The sequence below is a fragment of the Papio anubis genome, chromosome 10 (genome assembly GCF_008728515.1).
Source record: "Papio anubis isolate 15944 chromosome 10, Panubis1.0, whole genome shotgun sequence".
Lineage (NCBI taxonomy): Eukaryota > Metazoa > Chordata > Mammalia > Primates > Cercopithecidae > Papio > Papio anubis.
The window spans coordinates 50,914,955-50,929,281 of NC_044985.1; the positions used below are offsets into that span (position 1 = coordinate 50,914,955).

General features: G+C 35.4%; 1 protein-coding gene across 9 annotated transcripts in view; it reads left to right on the forward strand.

The window, feature by feature from the left end:
- The window catches only part of XIRP2 (xin actin binding repeat containing 2), a 597,703-nt gene that overhangs the window by 534,225 nt on the left and 49,151 nt on the right, over positions 1-14,327 (forward strand). For 7 of the 9 annotated variants that reach the window (XM_021924350.2, XM_003907567.5, XM_021924351.2 and 4 more), the window contains one exon: positions 9,457-9,617. The exons of 1 other annotated variant lie outside the window; for it this stretch is intronic. In XM_021924350.2, the coding sequence (XP_021780042.2) occupies positions 9,457-9,617 (161 nt within the window). The remainder of the gene's footprint in view (positions 1-9,456; positions 9,618-14,327) is intronic. One more of the 9 variants, XM_021924353.2, reaches the window with a different exon arrangement.

Below are 14,327 nucleotides of genomic sequence, written 5' to 3' on the forward strand. Positions count from 1 at the left end.
AAGTGTGACACCACCTCCCATCCTCTGGAGAATAGTAGATCACTCGAAAATGAGACCAGTGGCCCTTGCTTTGCATTTTCCCTTCCTTAAGTCAAGTTTATTCTCTTCTCTGTTCAGTTGGACCTATCCCTAACCAGTTCTCAAGTTTGATGTCTATAGTGACCAAAGCAATATAGCTGAGGGGTTTGCTTTGATTTCTAATTCTAAACTCAAGCTTGTAAGAATGAAAAAAAGTCACTGATAGCTGTGGATATTCAGCTTATTTGCTTCCCTTTGATTTATCCTTAGATTATGCTGAAGTCAATGTCTAGAAAGGATTTATGTGCATATATTTAAGAAGCAGAAAACAAGTTTTATTCCCTTAATTAAAAATTTACCTTGAAATAAAAATGTTATATTTTAATGAAAATATATTTACATAAGAGACTGTGTAGAGTTTAAAGTTTAAAGAAATACTTGAAATCAACTCCAGGCTCAGCTACTTACTATACAATATCTTCTGAGTGTTACTTCCTCGTCACTAAAATGGGAATAAATCACCCATCATATGTGGTTTTTATGAGAATTAATGGGATAATACATGTAAAATAATTAACACATTATATTCATTAACTGATAGCTATCATTATTATAATGTAATATAAGTCTGAGAGAAATGTCCAACAAGAGACTTACGCTGTAAAAATATGTACCCTCTACAGGCATTTTTAATGATTCTATTTTATTAGACTATTTCAATGAAATTTAAGTCATTTTATTCAATTATTGATTTTTTTAATTGGCCAAATCTCTAAGCTAAACGATTAATTTAAACATGTTTAATAGCAGTATGATTAGATTTTCATATATGCCCAAACTAGCAACATTTTTATACTAATGATTACCTAACTTCTGATTAAATTTTCTTAATTCATAACTGCTGTAGTACCGGAAGTACTTTCCATGAGATGATATGAGCTGCAAAAGACACAGGACATGTCTATAGAAAAAGAAGTGACAGCAGTTATAAATAACAGTCCTATTATTCAGAGAGATTAGAATCTAAATGGACACTTAAACTGAGTCTTATCAGGAAGGCGGACACTTGTTTTTTGAAACATGAAGAGTAACTTCAGAGATGGCTCCATCACATAGTGGTTTGTATATTTATGTGTCTGTGCAATTTGGGGAGCAGGAACTGAAATATGCATTTAAAAGTATCCAGTATGTAGCAATTTGTGACTTGGACAGACATATGTATATGTACAGTGAATGCTTGTGTCAGTTTCCTGTTGCTGCTGCAAGAAATTACCAAAAAAATGCAACAGATTCCAATAGCACTCATCTATTTTCTTACAGTTCTGGAGGTCTGAAGTCCAAAGTGGGTTTCACTGGGAGAAAAGGAAAGTGTTGGCTGTGCCAACTTTCCTCCAGAAGCTGTAGGGGAGAATCTACTTCTTTGCCTTTCCCAACTTCCAGAAGCTGCCTGTATTCCTTGATTTGTGGACCTTATTCCCATCTTCAAAGCCAGCAGTGTAGAATCTTCAATCTCTTTTCTCTCCCATTTCTGTCATCACATCTCCTGTCTTAATGCTCCTGACTCCCTCTTTCACTTATGAGGACCCTTGTGATTACATTGAACCCACTTGGTTAACCTGAGATAATCTTCCCATCTCAAAATCCTTAACTTCATTATATCTGCAAAATCTCTTTTGCCATGTAAGGTTACATATTCATAGATCCTGGAGATTGGGATGTGAACATCTTTGGGGGACCAATGTTCTGTCTACTACAATGCTAAATTTTGTCTTCTTCCTCTAACAGGCAACTGGATTTAAAGAATCACTTCCAGTATCTGGTGAACCAGGAGAATACTAGCTAGGACAGACTTAGTAAGAAAGCAAGAACTAATCCTTTTTATTACTATGAGAGATCTTCTTTTGTTAATGTATAAAGCCCAAATAATCACATAAATGGATGGATTTTTGGGAAGGTGACAAGTACACATACAATAACACAATGCATTTTGGGGGAATAGGATCACAGGGAGGTTACTTTGAGAAATGGAATCTGAGTCACTGTGTTTATTTGCTGGAAATAATGCTACAAGATGGTTTTTGTGCTTACTTCCACTCATTTTTATTCCCTCGCCCTTCTTCTCCATGTTTTTTTAAGAACTCTGAATTAATACAGGACTGTGCTGTACACTTGCTTTCATTTTATTCTCCATCTATTTCTTGGTTTTATAATATTCAAATGAGGATAAGAATATATAAAACTCAAATTGATTACAAATTTTACTTGGCAGTAGCATTCTGAATGCTTAAAAGAGATGAATTTTATTATTAGCTGAGGGATTTGCAAATATTAAGAATTATAGAAAAATTTATTCATGCTAATGGCTCTCAGCCTATGATATGTGTATTGGTATGATACCCTGCACACAAATTCAAGCAGGGTTATAGATCATGTATTTAGGTTTGACAGAATTTATCACTCTCCCAATGTAGTTCTAAATCAATTTGTTTTCAAGAACTAAACAGTTGACTTCTTTATAATGAGCATCCAGAATAAAGTAGCAAAGCTATTGATGTGTCACCTGAAATGTGCTTGCCTTCTTGAAGCTGGTGTCTATGATCACTTCAGCTTTGCAGGCTTCCATGGGGCTCACCAGCAAACTTTGCCTGGTTCTTAGGTGGGATTACATTGAGTTTAGCATATTTCAAAGAAAAAATAATAAATTCTGTTTTTTTCTGCTAAACAGTTTGGATTATTGTTAACCTTAGAATTTCTTTTGTGTCACAATAATACACTGGACTAGCCATCTGGGAATATTATGGATATTTTTATTGTATGTGTGATATGAGTCAGTTCCTAACAGAAAAAGGCATCTCTTTGTTGTTTGACTTTTCCTTCATTTGCTTACTGAGCATGGTGATTTTGTTTGTTGTTGAACACCTGTCCTTCTTAATAGGCAGCATAGGTAGCATCAGAATTGGAGTTGTCACAGAGCCTGGGGCCGGATTGCTGAGCTTCCCTTCCCAGCTCCGAAACTCACCAGCTATCTGAACTGGCGCAGGTTTTAGAAACTGTTTCCTTATCTGTAAAATAGAGATAAAAAATAAAATAGCCTCTATCTCCCAGTATGATTGAGAGTATTAAATGGATTCGTATTCTGACACATAGAAAGCACTTTATAAATATTTGCTATGAAGTTTTCACTTGTAAATCATTCTTTGAAGTTCTTTTTCCATTATTCAATATTAGCATTTTTTTCTGGCCCATCAGTGTTCTTTAATGAAAATAAATATGTGTATTTATTAAAATTATCCTTTTCTAATTTTTATTTTCTCTTATAAATTTTGCTGAAAATATTTTTTACTTTGAATTTTTATGCTTATAAAGTCCAGTTGAAACCATTTTATGAACTACTTGTATTTCTCTAAAGATTCATAATTTTAAAAAGTATTTAACTCTTTAGCCATCTGATATTTCACTTGCAATATGCTGTGAGGTGGGGATCTCTTAACATTTTCCTCAAATCATTACCCAGTTTTTCCCAGCACAATTGTTGAGAGTGCTGCAGTTTCATCCCCTTTCTGCATCTTTCTCTCTAACACATATTCACATGGCCAACTCCCTCAGGATTCAGTACAGATGTTCTACTTTTCAGATGCCTTCCCTGACACCTGCCTCACTAACATAGCCAGGTGGATTATGTCCCTGCTGTAGGCTTCCAACTCAGCTGGAACAAACCCATTACACACTGGCTATAATACCCTGTCTCTCCAACTATACTGGAAGCCCTGAAAGATAGTGAAAGTATCTTATGCTTTTGGTAGAGAATCAATATTTGTTTAGTGAGAATGAATATAGATAAACCTTATCAATTATATAATTAATTATATAAACCTTGTCAATTATATAATTATGTAACTAATTATATAATTCAAAATCATTTATTTCTGAGCTTTCATCTGGCAATATGTAGAAAGATATGGTAAAGTCACCTGCAGCTATTATTTTCCCACAAAGGTTTCCTTTTCCTTGTTACTAATGGCCTTTTACTGTTGCTGTACTGTGCTAATTAGCACGTAGTGGTCCACAGTTATTCCAGCTTCATAGTGGGATGGTATCTTTTAGCTGTGGAATGGTCCTTTATCTCATTTAATATATGAATAATTTGTTTTTAAGGATACTTTGTATGAAGATAGCATAGTAATGACTTTTCTTCATTTACGTTTGCTTGGTAATTTATTGTTCAATATATTTTTTAAATTGTATGGTTTGTTTTGCATCTATTTATTGCACATGGTACATCGTTAGGTTGTTTGTTTTCATCCTTCGATGTGAAATTTGACCTCTGAATATTTCTATGATTAATACTTTTAGTTATAAATAAATAAATACAACTATTTTTATGTCTACCTTATTATATTTTGAGGGCCTTCGTTTTCCTTTGGGCTGCCTTTGTTATTATATGGTCTGTTTTTGACTTTTTGTTGCCTTCTCACATGGTTATCAACTTGGACCCATGTAGACCCTGGTTCACAAAACTAAAATTTCAGTAACCAGTAACTGGTTCTGTAATTCCTTTAGTGATCAGCATTGTAAAGGAAACATCTAAGGATATCTGAATTTTGTTTCTTTATTACAGATACTCTTCATGTATCTGGATAACTATAGAATTTTTCTTTTTCCATGAACTTAAAATGTTCACCAGGATTTGCCAATATGTTGGTATGTTTAAATTAACTTTATTCCTGGCTTGTGGTAAATATTTTCAATCTATGCCCAAATTTCATTTTTGGCAATTTTTTTTCTTCTAGTATATCTTATTTCTTCTACCTACTTCCCCATCCTCACATTGAAATGCCTGTAGTATGGATTTTCCTCTGTTTTCCATCTTTGCCATATTTCATATTGCTGCTAATATGCTATTGATTTTCTTTTCTGTAGCATATATTATCCTATTTACTGCCTTCAATGTGTATTTTAATTTTTCAAAATGCTTGAATATCTTTAGTTCTTTTCTCATCTTTGGCAAATGTCTTGTCTTCTGATTTCACGTTGGCCAAGTCTCTGCTAAAAATCAGACATGGCTCATATCACATCAGCCTCACAACCTAGACACTATCAAGTAGTCTCTGAAAGAAATAAGGAGTTCAAAGTGCTTTCCATTTTATTCTGCAGACTTTTGCATTGTCCACAATGGGAAGGCAGAAGGGAAAATAAATGAGATGACTCGCACAAATTTAAGCAATGTGTAAGCCACTTTTAAAGCACCTAGTATTAATATATCTCTCATCCATATTGTCAATTGTATTGTTACACAGTCATCCTTTCCATACGACTATCCACAACTACAATTTAAGAATGTATCTCTCATATTTTGAAAGTAATAGGAAATATTTACATTTATCTGGCTTTAGAAATAAGATTGTGACAAAGATTGTGTCAAATAAGATTGTGACAATCACAAAATAAGATTGTGAACCCAGACACAGTAGGTGTCTTCTGCATAGTTTTTTTTCAGGATCTGACAGTATTTTTGAGCAACACATTGACCCTAGCTCTATGTATCAAACCATTGACCTTTATTTCCAAATTGTAACTCTACGAAAATTTTAGGATCATATTTATAACTTATTTCAGATTGTTGGATGATTGCTTAATAGGAAATGAGGTTAGATTTTTCACTTCTTAATGTTGTAAGAACATATCATTTTTATAAATCACTGAATTCCAAATTTGAAATTTCCTGTACAGCTAGTTTAGGATGGTTCATAACAAATCTATCAATGATCCTTTTGAAATATTTCTCTATATTAATCTGTGCATATCCATAAGAATTCTTTCTCTGACTATATAAATTGTAAAAGTAGGAGAAAATTCTAGAATTTATGTTACATTGACTATTCCTCACTGTTTTCTGTCTCTGACATCTTACCAACTTCAAGGAAACACAGAGGGGTCGCTATTCAATCCTTTCTGTTACGGACTGCAGACATGTGACATGTGAATAATCGTTCAAGAAAGGAAGAGTGTTCTGCCTTATAAATATTGTACCATTGTGTGTTTTTTAAATGTTTTAAACATAGACTCTCCATTGAAAGTAAAATTCAGAAAGGCATAATGAATTTCTGTAACCTGGTCAAATTTTATTAATAGATTTAGTTTGTTTTTAAAAACTGCAGAAGAAAAGCATATGTTTGGTGGTTGAGAAAAAATATCTCTAGTCACACAATTTCTCATGATTTAAGAATGTAGAAATGGGCATAAGTTGGATCTATCTATAGTATATGACTTTTTATATTATATCAAAATTAAAATGTAAATCTTTTTTCTAAGAACCTCAAAACCCTTATAAAAGACATTATTATCCTTGTTATCTAATAGTTGCCATGATAATAGATTGTATTTATTTTGTTTTATTTTCTTTCAAAGTGCTTCTCTATATATTTTTTCTGCTTTGTGGGATGTGTTTTACTACACAAAGAATGAATGTTTTGAATGGATTATAAATTATTTTCTTATATGTGAATAAATGCATGCTTTCTATGTTTAGTGTGCAATGAATTCTAAGCCCAGCTATACCATTAACTCGAGATTTGGGAGAATTCACTGAACTTCTTCGGATTTTGGATTACTCATCTGTACAATAAATTACCTCTAATCCTCAGAGACAGAAACTCCAACAAAATGATTTTGTGATATTAATATTTATAATGCTTTCTGACAGAAATAGTCATTTGAAAATTTAATTTTTCCCTTCCTCCTTTACACAGAGTACTTTAGCCTTTTATTTTGTTCCTTTCTTGTCCGACTTGCATGCTTAATGGTTTTATCATTCCCTATTTTTCCACGAGTGTTGTATGACAATAAGCATCTTTAGTTGTTCCTCTAACTTTCTTTTTTCTTTAAATAATACCGTCAGCTCATTTATACTGCTCTCCAAACTCAATTGCTTCTAAGACATGTGGAATTGAGTATTATGAGGCCAGGCACCTCATGTTCCTCTCTTCTATCCCCCACATCCCTAAAGAAGGGGCTGACTTAAGTACCCTAAAAATTTACATCAGGTGTTATCAGCTGCAGGTGCACTGCATTATAGTAGACTGGGCACGAAGTATCACCTCATTTTTCATATGAAGAAATTGTTAGATATTGACTTAGAAGGTTAGGAAATAATGTGGATACAGCCTATTGGTTCAAGGTAATTTTTCTAATCTGAGACCCTATCTGAGTATGCAGTCACTGATAGGCTGATAAGGGAAAAGCAGGGCGGCGGTGGGAGTAGTGACAGAGAGAGAGAAAAAAAGAATGAAAGTCTTTTCTATGATCATCCAAAAAGGCCATGAGCAATGGAATCCAAATATCTCAATACTCAGCCCACTGATTTCTTTTTGACAAATAATGTTGGGCATTTTGTCATTAAAAAATGATAAAAATCAAATATTTGAAAGCTAAATACTATTTGTAAATTTTAGCCAAAAAAAAAGCCTGAACTTCTATTAAGATTATCAAAAGAATGGCATCTTTTATGGATAACACACAAAATAAAATTTATATTTTAATGTGGAAGAACTTTAGGGTGTTATGTTCAATAAAATCTATATGACATTCATTCACATCAAAGTAAGAACAGCACAGTTGAATGTAAACTGAATTCATCTGTGCAGATAGATAATCCACAGAGAAAAATAAAGAGCTTTTCCTCGGCATGTGAAAGACTTTCAGTGATTTGTTGGAATCTCTTTTTATCAGAATCAAGTGGAGGAGTCTTTTGTATGGCTATGAGGTTTTGGATGACAGGTGAATTTCAAAGATAACTGGCATTTGTTGTAAATATAATCAGTGTTGTACAATCAGCATTCATATAATACAATGTCTTATTCCTTTATGCTTTGTATCTTTTTGGTAGCATGTTAAGTATTTTTACTATTTTAGCTACAATATATGAAAGTGTTTACTGAATAAGAAGTCTCTATGGAAAACCAAATACTCTAGGAAGGTGTCAAAATGAAAATGATTTTTAATTTTTTCTAGGCCACAGAAATTGTTCTCAACTGCTATTGTGTACATAAATCTTAAAGACGCTAATAGAAAAAGCAAGCAATTCAATAAGATGGTTCAACGTGAGGACTGAGAGTTGAGGGAGGAGAGAGGAAGAACGGGGCAGGGAGGGAACAGCTTGGCTGTCTTTTACTAGAGGTTATTTGGGCCTTGGTTGATAGTGATTAGATTATAACAACCCAAATAAAAAGTACTACAAAGAGCCCTACCCTGTAAGCCCCAGAAACTACCAGCCCTAAGAGTGAAGGCAGGAGATGCATAAATGAGTGATGCATATACATAAACTCATACACAAAAGCACATATATACATACCTATGTCATACCCTTGAAATGATTTTGGAATCAAAACCATCTAAGAGTGAATAGTAAACCATCAAGCAGACGGATGACAACAAAAATCACTAGATTAAATAAGAAAAACTAGTTTTGAGATCAGTTCTGGCATACATAAGCTAAATAGCCTTGGAGAATCACAGAACAATGGAGGGTCCTTAGGTTCCTTTCACATAAGGAAACAGTCAGGCATATGTTTTCTTCTGCCTAAAAGGAGTTGATTAGATTGGGTTAGGTTCGATGATCTCTAAGATCATTCTGTTTCTAACAACTGCTATTCTGTGATTGTGCAATCAGTCTTTCACACTGTTTCCAGATAAATAATTCCTCCTACCCTGCATTTTTGCCAAGTAGATGGCTTCATGGGTAAATATCAGGCTCTCTGAAATGGGTGCCTGACAAAGCTGTTTCTAATGATACTATTTCTTCTTTCTTATGGAATACATTCCCCATATGAAGAAAAGAAAAAAAAATCCACAGCCTATCATATTAACAGTATTTGCATATTTTAGCTGGATATATCTCCTTAGAGGTTGAGGGGTGAGGAGAGAAGAAAGGAGCAACTCTCAGACTTGTTAAAGATTTTGTCAAACCATATTCAAATCTGCCACTTATTAAAGGTGTGATCCTTGGAAAGTTTTTTAATAGCCGTGACTCTCCATTTTCTTATATAAATTTTTAGAAAATAATATTACCTACCTCACAAGATTGTTAGCAAAGTAAATTTGAAAATGCACATACAATTTAGCATAAATTCAAAACATAGTTCTTGAGGAATGTTAATTGTTGTTATATATCTGTTACTAAATATTTCTCATCACAATAATTGCAAGAGTAGGAGGGGGGATAAATTTTTGCTGTTTACCTAACTTTATGCTGTTATACACGCATTTCGTAACTTTGCTTGAAAGCTTGAAGGAGATGACATGAGACATTGAAAATATTGTGAAATGCTACAGTCCATTTTATGAGCTCAAATGTTTTAAATGTTTCACCATTTACAAGGTGATGCTGTTTTCTTCTTAAAGCTTAACACACATATCTAAGCATGCTCCATTTGCTTTCAGCAATTGCTGGCCCTAATAAGCCTGAGAGTGGATTTGCAGAAGACAGTGCTGCTCTGGGCGAGGTTGTGTCAGACCTCCACGAAGTGGTCTCCCTGAAGGAGCGGATGGCAAGGTACCAGGCAGCCGTTTCCAGGGGTGACTGCCGCAGCTTCTCTGCTAATGTAAGCTGCTTCTAATGGTTTTGCATTAGGCAATGTGCTTACTGTCTATCCCAATTCCCTCTTTATATTTGAAATGTAAGAATACTACTGGACAGGGAGCTAAAGTAGAAAGAGTACAAAAATAGTGTGTGAAATCAATCCAGACTATCTGAATTTAAGTTTCAACTGTGCTACTTATTACTTGCGTGAATTTGACCTTTTTTTTTCTTTTTTGAGATGGAGTCTTGCTCTGTCATCCAGGCTGGAGTGCAATGGCTCGGCTCACTGCACCCTCCACCTCCTGGATTCAAGTGGTTCTCTTGCCTCAGCCTCCCGAGTAACTGGGATTGCAGGAGCATGCCACCGTACTCAGCTTTCTATTTTTAGTAGAGACGGGGTTTCACGATGTTAGCCAGGATGGTCTTGATCTCTTGACCTCATGATCCTCCCGCGTCAGCCTCCCAAAGTGCTGGGATTACAGGCGTGAGCCACTGCACCCGGCCTTGAACTACTGTCTTAACTTCTCTCTAAGCTTCAGTTTCCTTGGCTGAAAAATGGGGATCATCATTTACCACACAGAGTCTTGGTGAGGAATCAGAGAGACAATTTATGTGAAAGCCATAAGGCACTGTATACATCTGTTATTATTATCATCATTATCACTTAACCTGTAGATATTCTCCTCAGGAAGGTTGGGAATTAATTTCAAATTTTAATAATGTGGGTTTGCATGTCACCTTCCTTGGTCTCGTATATGGTTCATTGAAATTCACTGGCAGTATAATTTCTTTGGCTTTTCTCGTGTCTCTGTATGTACTAAATCCATTAGGAAAGGTTTAATCAACATAAAAATGAGAGAGATTAGCAATGTAGACACTCTGCTAAACCAATTATGATTATAGGAAACTGCAGGATTCAGTAAGATCACCAATATTTAGAGCCAATGCATTATAAAGGCATATTCAAAAGAATTTTTGGGTTCTGTATTCTGTGGCCTTCAACTTAATGGAATATAAGAAAGTTCTTTTATAATTATAATCTCCAAATTAGCCTAGTTGTGTATGAGAGAGAGAGAGAGAGAGAGAGAAGCCAAAAAAAAAGGTAGTGTATTAAAATAGCTACACTTAACATGCTTCTTTACAAATTATTTAGAGACAAGGCTGATTGTGCCAAATTCATTTAAAAAATGCAATTCTACATGACATTTAAGTTTTCACATAGTCATTAAAATACATTTTAGACACAGCTTAGATTTGGAATGAATGTGCAGAAGTGACAGAAGTATCTAGATCACTTCCAAAATAAACAGTGGCACTACAGTACCTCCTGCCAGTCTTCTTCGATGGCACCCCCTGCTGGATCATTGAGGAACTTATTCGTGTTCTAAATTAGAGAAATGATTCATGAGGAAACAGTTGATTTTGAAAATGCCTAGTTAAAGAAAGACTGGTTATTTAGTAAACAATATTTGATTTAGGAAGATTGATCTTGCCAGTTACTATGAGAATATACATTTAAAAAGTGGTATCAGGGCATGATATATATTTATAATGTGTTTAAAAAGGGACTGTTTATATTGGACGCATAAGGAAACTAAATGATCCCATTATTTAATACAAAAGCAAAAACTTTAGGGCTAATCTGAAAACATCTACATATAAAGAATTTAGTAATCCTCTCTTCCCTGCACACTTTATAGACAAGAACACCAAGAGAAAGTTACTTATAGGAGATTATAAAATTAGGTAGTGAGGAGGCCAAGCTAGATTCCTAGTCTCTTGACTCTTGTACACTTCTAACTGAATTCAACTTCCTCCTCTTTCCTAAATGAGAAAGTATTTTTGGCCCCCTAAATAAATATTATACTATATGGTTTGGCCCTAAGCGAATACTGTGAGAAAGAAGAGCACCTACATTATCTCAGCGGAATCCTGGTAAATATCTAAAGCAAAGCAAAATCATTATTTATTTAATCATGTGCATGAAATGCTTGTTCAAGCCACCCCCAACACACCAAAAATATCATGGAAACTGCCTGTGACTACATCTGTATCTCCACAATTAGCCCAAAATTTTAAGTGCAAAATCTGGAAGTCACAGAATCAGACCCAAACTGAATCTACTATATTTCAATCATATTTACACATGTAAAGACAATCTATTTTTCCTTGTCTTAGACTCAATCAGATGGCATTTGGTTGTATCTAAATGAAAGTTATGCCTGTGAAACAGTGGTGGTCTGTAGAAGCCCCCTAAAAGAGAGGGAAAAGTAACACTTGTCGTACAATGAATTAAAATGCCAGATTCATTTTCAAGTCTGTGCAATTTTATTCCCTTTACCTTTTTTAATACTCACAATAAATCTGTGAGAAAAATATTTCTAGGCCCAGTTTATAAGAAAGAAACCCGAGTTCAAGAGCTGTAGCCCAAGATTTTGTCAGGGCTGGAATTAGAAGCACTATCTGTCCAACTCCCAAAATTATATTATTTCTTTTATGCCCTATAAACCAATAACCGTTTTTGTAAAAAGAACTTGAGGACGGTGTAATGTATTTACCTAGATTTAACTGTTAAGTGTTCAAATTAACATATTATTATCAGCATACCCATTAGATTCCAAACCTTATTGCTGAGCCAAATAATAAGAAACACAGAATAATAATAAACATAAAAAGTTTCAACACAAAGCAATTTCAGTTATGTGGTCAATGATGACATTCATTAGTTGGGACATTTAGAGCATGACACTAAATAATGCAAGGAAATAATGCAAGAAATAAATTTCACAGGAAAGGTCCCCAACTGAGCAAGGAAGCATTACTCCCGGTTATGGCCACAGACTGCTTCTTGGGCAAGTCCTGCCATCTCTCGTGTGTAAACTTTCATCTAAACGCTGAGTGGAACAAGGAAGCCTTAGCATCACCACTGAACCGTATTTCAGAAGATTTGTCTCACTTGGGTGAATGAGCAGCTGCAGTAGCATAATGATAGTACCAGGGGTAGTAGGGATGGTATTAGTACTACTATTAAAAATAATCTGTAGTGGCTCTTGCCTGTAATCCTAGCATTTTGGGAGGCCAAGGTGGGTGGATCACCTGAGGTCAGCAGTTCAAGACCAGCCTGGCCAACATGAAGAAACCCCATCTCTACTAAAATACAAAAAAAAATAGCCAAGCATGATGGCGGGTGCCAGTAATCCCAGCTACTAGGGAGGCTGAGACGGGAGAATCGCTTGAACCCAGGAGAGGGTGGTTGCAGTTAGCCGAGATCGTGCCACTGCACTCCAGCCTGGACTGCTGAATGAGAAGACTCCATCTCCAAAAAAAAAGAAAAATCAACTGTATGAATTTTTCCTTGTATAATATAGTCTGTTTCTAAAGTGAAGTGCTAAAGGAAAGTAATGGGTGTATTTGTTTTGTTTTGTTTTTTTGAGACAGAGTCTTGCTCTGTTGCCCAGGCTGGAGTGCAGTGGCACAATCTCGGCTCACTGCAACCTCTGCCTCCTAGGTTCAGGCAATTCTCCTGCCTCAGCCTACCAAGTTGCTGGAATTACAGGCATGTGCCACCATGCCCGGCTAATTTTTGTACTTTTTTAGTAGAGATGGAGTTTCCCACATGTTGACCAGGCTTGTCTCAAACTCCTGACCTTGTGATCCGCCCACCTTGGCCTCCCAAAGTACTAGGATTACAGGCGTGAGACACCGCACCAGGCTGGTATATCTGTTTTTTAATCCATTTTATAGATGAGAGGCAACCTGTCCAGCATAAGAATTGATCTTTTTGTGAAAATGCACTTACCAGGAGAGCATCCAGTTGTAAGCATAATACTAAGGCTTGCCAGATTAATTTGCACATGATTGGGACATCATAATAGTTGTTTGAAACAGCAAGGTTCTTCTTAATAATTACCTTAATCTCTATAATTTAATACTTATATATTATCTATATATAATTTATCCAGGAAAGCCACTTATATAAATTAAATGGCAGAAGGGGTAAAATAAATATTGTGGCTTTAATTCACCCTTCCCGTTTTTCTCTGTATCTTAAATTTCAAAAGGGGTGCTGTACATTTTTATGACCTTAACATACATCAACTGGAAGTAATTGATTAGGATTTACATTTGAAGTTTGTGGGAAAATTTGATACAATATATACCTAGTTCATAGAAGAGTACAATCGTCTCTTCTCAAAGGGCCAGCAGGCATATTCTGCAATATTTGATAGTCCACATAAATGAGGAAACATTATTAACTTAGTAAAGCAACCACTTGAGTATTTGCTAGTAATTTAGATAATCCTGAATATTTGTTTATAATATTCTGGAGTATGGGAGACCCAAACCTCTAGATAGGCACTACGTTTTTAATATCTATTTGAAAAACTACTTATTTGGGTAAATATCCAGGACCCCAAAGTCCCCAGTCCTCGGTATAGAAACCTCTCAGCTCCTGGGCCCTCAGTTACTTTCGACGTCTTAAGGCATTGAGGGTTATGTCAGGACTGGGTCAGACCTCAGGAGACCTGCTTTTACTTGAAGTGTTGCCAAGTCTTCCAGTTGCAAGGAGACCTAGAATCTTCCTGGAGGAGGGAAGGCTGGCATGGGGCCTGTTTGCTTGAGAGTTATCCCATCTGGGCTTGACTGCCTGCTGGGCTCTGGAGTGTGCGGAATCATCAAAACCAATGCGCCTGAGCTACTTCTGCACTTCCTGAAGGGGCATAGGTCTTAC